Source organism: Geospiza fortis, unplaced genomic scaffold (genome assembly GCF_000277835.1).
Source record: "Geospiza fortis unplaced genomic scaffold, GeoFor_1.0 scaffold884, whole genome shotgun sequence".
NCBI classification, from domain to species: domain Eukaryota; kingdom Metazoa; phylum Chordata; class Aves; order Passeriformes; family Thraupidae; genus Geospiza; species Geospiza fortis.
In genome coordinates this window covers 112,654-123,656 of record NW_005054642.1, presented here as the reverse complement: position 1 = coordinate 123,656, position 11,003 = coordinate 112,654, and the positions used below count along the sequence as shown (strand labels likewise).

Sequence of the window (11,003 nt, the reverse complement as noted above, 5' to 3'; positions counted from 1 at the left end):
CCTGCTGAAACTCTGCTGCATGATGATTTTTACACAGACAGTTTGAAAAATGTCTTTGCCATTTTTCTTTAATGTGCTAGTTCCCTGGCCATTAAAAAACCCTGACCTCAAGTACCTCATGAATTTTGCACATGATGTCTGTTGCATAAAGCAGATTTTATTATTATTTAATGAACCTGTGTATCTGATCCATCATTTCAGTTACAATCCTGGTAGCCTTGATCCCATATTTAAAGCTTTCCAGAACAAAGGGAGAAATCAAACCAAAAAAAGCTAGCTTTAAGCCAGACATGAAGCTTTTATTTCTGATCTGCCATGTTTGTGAGATAGTAGCAAATTCTGTTTATTTTATTCTGTTCCAGCTGTTTACCTCTGCAAGCGGACAATGCAAAACAAAGCAAGGCTAGAACTAGCAGACTATGAAGCTGTAAGTACCTGGCAAAAAGTAAATTTCTCTGCTGGGCCTGATGAGCCTGTGAAATAATGTGAAGCATGTGAGCTATGGGCATTATGTGTGAAAATCTATTAGTTATCCAGTTCTTCCAGCTTGTGGGTCACTGCCCAGTAGTCTTAAATGGTGTTTGAGAGGTGACAGTGAGGCTAACTGGACAAATGTTGAGATTACAGTCCATCTCTAATCTTACTCTGCTCAGATCCCCATGCCAGGGTCACAAATAACTTCACAAATCCCAGCTGCACCACAAATGTTTTGAAAAGGTTGTTCCCTACAGCATTTGAGGTTTGAATGAAGGATCCCTGACAACATTTCCAAAAGCTCTTGATAGATGTAGAAATGTGAATCTCATTCTTTATTGACACTTTAGCCTTTTCCCATCAGCTAGATGAGAGGCAAAGCGGGTCAGACTAGAGGCATTCCTACTCCCTGACAGTTGTGCTGTGCCTCGGGCAAGGTAAGATAATTGGGACCAGGAAGAGCTTGAAAAAGGGAGGGTTGGATTAGCTGATGAGGATGGCATTCAGTAAGGAGAGAGATGGCTTGAATTCCAACTCTACCCCAAAAAGTTCCTGAATTTTTCATGAATCTATCAACAAAAAATTCACAAACAGCCCTGTCTCTGGGCTGAAAGCTGCCCAGCTGTGCTTCTGTGACCTGATAGCAGGATAGTCAGCCTGGCCTCTCAACACACCAGACACTCCAGCCACAGCACCATGCTAACACACTGAATCGCTTCTTTTGGCACAAGCTTATTTTTCAGTGTACTGTGCTGTGGGACATGCATAATTTTATACTCACATGCCTTAGAAAACTCCCCTTCAATGTACAATCCATAAGAGCCTTTTCTGGTATTGACAAGATCTCTAGCAAGTCTACTCTTCTCTTTCTGTAGTCTTCATTTTCAGTATGGCACAGAGATATGTTTGCAATGCATAGAAATATAGTAAAAATAACACTTTTGTTAAGAAGACTGCATACTGCTGTTTAAGATGAGAAAAGATTTAGAAAGCTCTGTTGGAGACAGTGAAAATGTTCCATCATCAATGGAAGAAAGAATTTTGCAATGATTTTATAAATTTTCTTCCTGTTATTATTAGTAGGCTGCAGGATAGATACATTTCCTGTACATATTGAAGAACTATAGTCTGCATTTTTAAAAACGAGGATAGCTGTGGAGGTTTGGCTATACTGCCAAAAATGGCAGCCAACACTATTCAGTGGAAACCATTTGCATAGATGTCTGATGAATTGTCATGTGGATTGTCCAGAATGGAGATAACTGCTGTTATCTTTCATTGTTACATACTTTCAAAACAAGGCTGTTTCATTGTACTATTTCAAAATTGCTAAGATAGCACACAGTATATACAAATGTTTCAGAAATCCCATGTTCTGCAGAAGGATGCATCTACCCTTTTTATCAGAGTTTCAAAACTAAAATATTCGAGACATTCAAAAGTATTCCATCTCATTGGGTGACAAGAACAAACTGTATATCAGATAAGTAAGGTCTATTTACACTGACACAGATATCGTGGCTTGTATTATGTTTTGGTGAGAGGGAGGTGAGGAGAGGAGGGAAAGATAAAGCCAGAACCTATTAAAGAGTAAATGACTTGCAAGCTAACCCACTAAAATTGTGATGTGTTTGCAGGAGAGTTTGGCCAGGCTACAGCGAGCATTTGCTCGGAAATGGGAGTTTATTTTTATGCAAGCTGAAGCACAAGCAAAGTAAGTTCCTTTGGAGATGATCAGTTTTCATTTTGCATGATTTCTTGGGGGTGGGGGGAAGTGGTTGGACACATTTTATGTTTAAAATTACTGTCCTCGACACTGTTTCTTTTAAATGTCCTATGACATTGACAGGGTTGACAAGAAGAGAGACAAGATAGAGAGGAAGATTCTCGACAGTCAGGAGCGAGCATTTTGGGATGTGCACCGTCCGGTGGTGAGTGCTGGTGGGGCATGGGGTCTGTGAGCAGGGCTGCTGATAAATGTCACCTTCTCTGGAGCTTTGGGGTTGCTGGGCCATAAGTAAAACAGCAGTAGGGTTGGGGCTTGCCTCCCTCTTTTAAGGATCTAGAGTTTATATGAATCTGATATTGCAGACTTCAGATGTGTGTGCATCCAGTTCACGATTTTCAGTGAATAGATGTGTTGTGCCTGGCTTCTTGAATCAGAAGGTACCTGTCTTTGACTATTATCATCTCAAAGGTTTCCTGGGTATGAGTCACACAACCAAAATTATCAGCATAACTAAAAATACTCTTAAATAAGTCTGACTATTTTTCTTTTTTAGTCTGCTTTTTTGCTTGCTAAGCCTTTTAACTTCATTCCAGTTATGTTTCCAAGCTACTTTTGAAGTACATAAAGATTAGATATTTGCTTTGAGCTGTGGGAGTCACTGTCTAAACAAGATTACAAGATTTGTCTGAGTTCTTTGTCAAAGTCCATCTGAAACAAAAGTTTAAAAAAGAGAGTTTCTTACATACTCAACTATATTTATGCTAAAATTGTGAAAAAGAATGTCAGTTGTTACAATAATTCCAATTAAACTGTACTTTTTTTTTGGCTTTACTACAGACCAATATTGGTTTCCCTTACGTAGAGTTAAGCTTTCCTTTCCTGTTTATGCAGTTTGGTATCATAACCAATGAAATCATATATGAACTATATCTTTTGCTCTGACACTGGGGAAAGCTACTTTTAATGGGGGATGTAAAATTAGGTGATGACACATGTGGAAGAGTAGAATGCAATGAGAAAGTTTAAATAAAAAATAATAAATTGATCATGGTCAGCTTACATTTGCAACGGTGGAAGTGAAGTGGTCATAGAAGAAATGGATTTTTAGGTAGGATTTATAATGTCAGGTAGTGAAAATAACTTGATGTGAAAAATTCCAGGCACAGGAAATAGATTCAAAAAGACTGGGATATTATTGTCTAATCACTGACATAAAACAAGGAAGGAAAACAGAAAGCAATTTTCCATCTGATGTAGGTTGGAGCTACATAGGGAATAAACACAAAGTATCTGTAGACCTGAGACCTGTGAAGGTGAAGAGAACTTTTATATTTGCTGCAGAAATGGACCTAAAGGTTTTGAATCTGAGAATGAGATGTTATTTTCAGGTTTGGAAGAGATGAATTGTTGAAGCTTCAAGAGAGTAAAAGGGACCAGGACAAGCGGAAATTGAATCTGATTAAGAGCTTTGGCTGAACTGTGGATAAATCTGCCTGGTCCAGCAGATGTTTTTAATCTGGATGTAAACATACCTAGGAAATATCAGAGGCAAAAGACTGGCTTATGGTCAGCAATGTAGGCTCCTGGCTTTGGAAGATATAAATAGATGAATGGAGAGGTTCATCCTTTGGTTAAACTGCTCCTCTCAAGAGTCAGTGAAATAATATTTTTGAAAACACCATTATGAATATACTGTCACAATAAAATCCAGAAGCTTCTTTTGAAAAGAACAAAAGATAAAACACAAAAAGACTGAAAAGAGGAGCGTGATGCTAGAGCTAGTTACAATTTGTAATGGATTTTCAAGCCTCCAAAAGGCCTCCCAGAAAATTACAGAAATGCTGCTGCGACTGTGGAGAGCTAAATTTTTTAAACAGTTTTTTAAGATGATGTTTGGATGAGAACCTGTGTATAATGCTTATTTTATTTACAGTGTTTCACCTTTTGATAAAAGTTCAGAGGCTAGGAGCAGTGACAACATAGTTCGCAATCCACTCCAATGTAATTTTTTTTTTACTGAAAATGAGCTTTGATGATCAAATGTTTTATTATTTTTGGTTGCTTGGTTGGTTGAAGGTGAGTAAATAAATTTTTTTTCAGGGTTTTCTTGCAGGCATCCTGGTCCTTAGTTGCTTTATTGCTATTTTGTTACCTACCCAGCTACAGTACTGATACAGAAGATTTACATGAAAAATATAAGCTATGAATATTAAATTTGCATTGTATTTCAACTTTAAGTTGATGAAAGGAGAAGAAGAAGGAAGCAAGGCATCATTCCTAAAGGACAGTGCAGCAGTGCACTACAGGAATGGGAGACATGAGAACAGCTGTATGGCACTGGAGCCAGGAGAATGGGGATGCAGAAAAAGAGGATGATTAGATATCAGAAATGTCACTGTGACTTATAGGTTTAAAACAAGGGAAATTAAGCAAGGTTTGACATGTGAAGAGGATTTGCCTCAAAAAACACCGCTGTTTCATAAGTCCAAGTCAAAGGGAAGCCTGTAGGTGATTACAGAAGTTCTAGAAGATTTATGCCACAGTCTGAGGGACAGACAAATTCTTGAGAGTCATTATGACTGTTACTTTGGATTTGCTGGTCCATAATTTTTTCCTGGGTCTTCAGACTGAGATGATGCTTGGAGACAAGCTAGAGAAATTGGATTTGGAAAGGTTTATTCAAATAATCATCTACTGCTCAATTTTCTTCTGAGAGACAGTTAAGAGAGCAGCTTTGTTATCTCACTGTTTAGTTTCCATTCCAATGTTTATTTAATTGCCGTTTCCCTGTGGGGGTGTTTTGGTTTCTTTTTGGGGGTGGGGGGGGAGGAGTGGGGGTTGTTATGTTGTTATGCGTATTTCAGGGTATGTTGACTGCAGTATTGGTCATTTCTGTAAATCCCAATTTCTGCTTTATGTGGAAAGATTTTAGCTTGCAGTTAAAGAGTATGGCCGTGCTTCAGCTGTAGATAACTGCAGCCAGCAAAGACATTCCCAAACCATATTTAATTTTTTCTAGTTCAGATACCAGCCATAGGAGGACCATGGAAATCTGTGTCAGGGAGAGCTGTATAAACTCCCTTGCAATCCTGAGCAGTAGGCCTAGGAGAAAGTCCATGCTGTTATTTCCAAGGTAGAGCCGGTATCTGGCATAGGTCTGAGATTAGTATTATTCGCGTAAGTGATGCATTTCTCTTGTTGATGGCAGAATAAACACATCTTGAAAATCTTTCTCTTCTTTTCACCTACCTAGAAAGTGTATTATTTTCATAATTTTGAAACTTCTGTTGATAACAGAGTGTGGAAATAAGCAAAAAATTGGTTAGGAGGATTAAGGTGTTAGTCAGAAACAATAACAAATCAGGCAAAATTGGGGAAGTGAGTTACTTCCAGGAGAAAGAAATTGAGAAGCTGCTTTTGCTCAAAAAGAAATGTCATGCTCCTTATCAAAGTCTTTGAAAGAGAACTTGTTTCATCTTTCCTGAATTATTATCTCTTTTTAAACTCCATAATCTTACACTTGTTAAAAAGGGACAAACAGGTACTAAACCAGTAAATGCTCTAAAACATTCTCAAACCCACACTAAATACAGTCACAGCAAAGTAGCTGTGGCTCACTCTAAAATTAACTCTTTTAGGTAACAAGCAAGACAGCTGATGTCTTGCTGCTACCAGTTATTCACTTTTCTCCATGAAATAATACGGTAATAATAAAAAAGTCCTTTTGGATACTTGCTGAGATTCACATTAATTCAGAAGATAGTGGGGGAAGTATCCTTTTCTTTGAAAGTCACCTGTATACTTTGTAACTGTAAAAACTTGAAAAAGCATTTCATTTTCTCCAGTTCCTCTCTGACCTTTGCCATCAGTCTGTGTTTGTTGTATTACAGTCACATTTAGCAGGTTTCTGTGCAGTTGTTTTTCAAATGAAGAGGGAAATACACAACAGATGTGCTAGAAAATTGCATTGCCATGTGTCCCTCTCCAAAGTTTAAACACTGGCTGTGGTTTAGTCATAGTGTGATTTGATAAAGGATGAGCATGAGTCAAAGTGTGAGCCAGTTCTTTCATTCTGCCATTTATAACTTGGTTAAACCCAATTCACAGGACTTCTATTCCCATTGCTGTTACTGGTTTGCCCAATTATGGAGATTATTTTGGTTCTCTGGGAAAAAATGGATATAAAATATTGATAAGGGTCAGACTTAATGACCTTCAAGGTCTATTCCAACCTAGATGATTCTATGATTTTATGAAAAACAACAACAGTATTTATGTGATTTAATACAGGACAGAGAAGTATCTGGGGTGAGTATGTCTGGGTTTGGGTGCTCCTTGCCATTGCTTCCTAGCACCAAACTAGGAAAACAGTGTTCTTCAAATATTTTATAATTCGTCGCATATCCCACACCTTTTGTTTCTCTCTCTCTTTATGAGACTCTATGTCCATTAATTTAATTTTCTCTTTTTTTTTTTTATTTGTATTTTTATTGGTCTGAACATGACCCTTGATACCTGACCTGACAGGTAACATTAGCAGGAGCTGAGGGCCAGGCAGTGGGTTCTTCTGTATTTTAACACTTATTTCGTCCTGTCCTTCAAGATCAGCCTCAGAGAGTTGCCAAACAGTGAATTTACCTTGGATAAGATGGTGCATGCCTGCATTTCACACTCAGTGCTAGACTTTTCTGTGCCAGTCACTTGCTTAGCCAGAGAACACTTATCTCTGCTTTTTCATAATATTTGCAGAAAATTTATAAATGTCTTCAGAAAGCAAATGTGAATCATGCCTTCCACTTCTCTAGTGATATATATACATATCATTTTCATGACTTCTTTTGCACCTGTTTGACCATATGTCCTTACAAGGGAGTTACCTCTGCAGGAGACAGGGAATGCAGCCAAACCAGGAATTGTCATTCTCAGATAATTACCCTTTTGGTAATGAAACAAAACCCTGTGCAATGCTTTAACATAAAAAAATGGTTATAATGTTTATGATCCATACCTTCATGTAGTTGAGGCACATATTTCTAAGCCCTCTAGCTGGCCTGCTAACTAAGATCTTTGTAGAAGCTTTTGTGCCCACTTTATTTATCATTTTTATTTAGTCTAATACTTGAGTAAAGGTGGGGCAGATGGGGAAAAAGAAGCCAAGTTTCCTGCAAGTGTGCAACAAAACAAATTTTTGGAAGTTAAAATTGAGAGGTAACAAGCTGTGAAATAGTTAATTGATGAGATGGTGGAAGGACACCAAGAAAAATGATAGGACAATATGGTTTTGAGTAAGACCCAGTTCTATGTGAAACTAGGAAAGTGACCCGAAGAAGTAAGTATAAGGAATTTTTTTTATGAGTGCAATGTTTATGCACTGATCTTTGTATCTGTGGGAATTAAATTTTCTCCTTTAATCCAAAGCATTTTGTCAAAGATCTTCTTATAAGTCAAAAGGCATATAATCAATTTCTAAATGTCACCTATATTTGCCATCAGCTTTTTCAGAGATGTGTTAGACTTTTCTGTTGCCACTTATTTTCAAGAGAATAACCTCAATTTCTTCTGTGTGGAATCTGTAAAATAGCAGTTTCCTGCCTTTTGTGGTAAAAAAAATATTGAGAAAGCAAAAATGAATCTAAGTATTTAGCAAAGGGGCAAGAAAATGGAAAAATTTAAGAAGTTTCCTTGTGCAATACTGGAATCTTCACATACACAAAAATCATTTTAATACAGCCTTAAGTAAAATTAATCCTACTGAAACACCATTTGAATAAATACAATGGATCTAATTTCTGTGCAACAATTTCTGGTTCTGAAAACCAGTCATGACAAACCTGAAATGGTATATCAAAAATTAAAACTAATTAGAAAGTAAATCAACTTGCAAAAATAATTAAGCATAGAACTAAAGTGCAGGAGTATTTTCTTGGGTACAGCTTCTTGTTTAAATTCATATAACTTGTCTCAAGAATTAAATTTTAACATCCTTTTCTTATGCATTTTGCATAATATGTAATTCTGTGACATACACACATTACTAATGTGTTTTTTTTTTTTTTTTTAATTATCAAATCTTGTTCCCTTTAAGGTGAAAGATCAGCTTTCAACAACATCCGTCCTTAAACAACCAAGTGTGTGAGAACATGAGGATCACTGTCATGGTTCAAGATGTTTTATCTCCTGTGGATGCATTTTATGGTTTCATTAATTAGTATTACATTCCTTGAAAATTTCTCTGAGTCTCTCTCCTGTTTCAAGCAGATCTTCTGTTTGCACAGCCAGTGGGATTCCTTGTGTGTCTGATACTACTCAGGGAAAAGATCTAAACTCTAGTTTGAGAAAACAAATAAGTATAAAGTGGAAATTGGTGCAGTGTAGGTTTCTTTATTTTGGAAAAATGCTAAAAATCTTTGAAATTTTAAGTGGTCCTAAAGTCTATACTAAGTGAGACTTCACATCTCTTAGTTTGAAAATCATCTGAGTTTTACCTTGCTGCAAACATAATTAAAGTTTGATCAAACTGATTGATCAAATGTCTCTTCTTTATCTGATTGAGTTTGAACCTCATTTATCTTGTCCAAATAAGAGAAAGAGCTCATAGTTGAACTTTTATCCATTAATTGCACACCTTTCTGTGTTTTGATTAGGTCAGTTGCAGAACAACAGTGGAACTACTGTTATTTTGGTAGTAGTCAGTGATCTCCAAATCAATCCTTGAATAAAGGATGTATTGATTTTATTGATTGGTCCAATGGCAAGATTCTGTCCTCCATGTGGGGCTCTCTACAGTATGTTTAACTTATGCATAAATGCAAAAATTCATTATTTCTCCATCAGTATAATTCTAGTGTATGACACAATAAGTTTTATTGCTCATTCATTTTAGTTTAACAAACAAGTCTGTAACTTTCTATTATGTATCTCTGTTCTTTAATGAGTCAAAATGAAATTAGCTATTGAGGACAAGTATTGAGGATTTAAATTCATTCTGTGCTATCTGCATAATTCTCTACTAAAACCTTCAATGGAAGAGAACACTTAATCCTAACAAAGATTTTATTAATTCTTATGAATTAAGACAATCCCTTCCTTTAAAGGAAGAAGCTCAATAAGATTTTACATTGAACATTCTGTGGCCTGAAACATCAGGCCACTAAATGAATAAGAAAAAATGAAAAGCTTTTATTTACTTAATTAAAAGCCAGTAGGTTTTACATTATTATCAGCTGATAGCTGGTTTTAGCAGTTAAGCTGTGTACAACTAATTTCTTTCCATTATCCTACTTGACTGTAGATCACTATTTTCAGGTGTATTTGCAGCATATCAACAGATGTATTGCATGTTTTAAAAATAGATTTGTATTAAGGAATATGAAAAATTTGAGGTTATTCTATGCAAGTCCAGTTCCAAGTTGTATTCATTTACTTCGGTGTCACACTGAATCCATACATTCCAATTATTTGTCCTATTCTGAGTTCCAAAAAAGATAGTATTTGTAAGCATAACACATACATAATGAAAAGACTATAGATAATGAAAATATCTAATGAGTCAGTAGGACAAGCAGGTTCTAATAACTTTGCCCTGATTATCTGGCAAATTTATGAGGCATATAGAAATAAAACATGAATCATGCTTGTACAGAATCTATACTTGAGATCAATCTTGGGATCTGCTTCCTAAAAATTATGTTTCATAGGTAGTATTTGAAAGATATAGCTGTAATTCTGAGAGGAGGTAATTTCTAATAGACACGAGTCTGTAGGAAAAGCTAGTAACATCATGCGATAATTTGAGAAGTTTGGGCTGGAGTTGTAGAGAGGTGTAGTCTTGATAGGAGCTCTTTCCAAAGTAGTCATCAAACTTACATGCTTATTACAATTTGCATTTGCAGTTACCATGGCTGTTGGACTGTATTCCAAATATTAGCCTCTCTGTTTGCTTCTCATTAGAATTATGATGCAAGTGGGAGCTCCACAAAAGCACTGTGATTTGAACAGCAGGTGTTGGAAGTCCAGTCACACTGCTTGTTTGTCAGTCGCACAACTTATTAAAAAGGGCATGTTTCCAGAGAGATAGTTGTGCTAAAATTAATTATGCAGAAGCTTGGACTATGGTACCATACAAGTAGCATATAATAAGATAATTTACGCACTACTATATGTGTGTATGAAACTCTTAAGTACTATAACATTATATAATACAATCATTAAGTAGCTAGACCCATCCAATTTAGTTTGGAGTTTGTAGTTATGGGATTATGCTGCATAGTGAAAAAAAATCTACCATGTGTGTCATAATACTTAAACTCAGAATAATATTTTCCCTCTTTCTTTAGACATCTGCTTATTTACTGGGATCTTGTTGCTAGAGGTGTTGTGAAGTCCTAGTGCTCACATACTCAATTTCTCAGAGTTATTTTCACCGAACTGCTGAACCAAATGGAAATAGTAATTAAAACATACACTTTTAGGGAGGATCATAAAGTTCATAAGAGTGTTTCAGATTAGATACACCTAGCTGATTTTAAATTAACCCCTGATTAGGTTCTACAGTTTTAAGTAACACTATCTTTTTCTAACCAAAAGGAAGTGGTTCCTGTAGCCCAGTCCCTGTCATCACTGGTTTTTCTTTCCTGCCTTGGGTGCTATAACAGGGGCTGGTGAGATCTCCCCTGGCAGCACTATCAGTGCATAGTCCTATGGATTTGCAGGTTCTGGCAGATATGGCTCCTGGGTTTATTTTTTCATCACTTAGTTGAGGTTCATTGATTTCTAAATATAAAGTGAGCTACATTTTAAA

General features: G+C 36.3%; 1 protein-coding gene across 5 annotated transcripts in view; it reads left to right on the top strand.

Moving 5' to 3' along the window:
- RGS7 (regulator of G protein signaling 7) overlaps positions 1-11,003 on the top strand; it is a 213,475-nt gene that overhangs the window by 170,705 nt on the left and 31,767 nt on the right. For all 5 annotated transcript variants that reach the window (XR_004082680.1, XM_031064848.1, XM_031064851.1 and 2 more), the window contains exons 6-8: positions 363-427; positions 2,112-2,188; positions 2,324-2,405. Coding sequence is in view for 4 of the 5 variants with exons in the window: in XM_031064848.1 (XP_030920708.1) it covers positions 363-427; positions 2,112-2,188; positions 2,324-2,405 (224 nt within the window). In the remaining variant the exon portion in view is untranslated. The remainder of the gene's footprint in view (positions 1-362; positions 428-2,111; positions 2,189-2,323; positions 2,406-11,003) is intronic.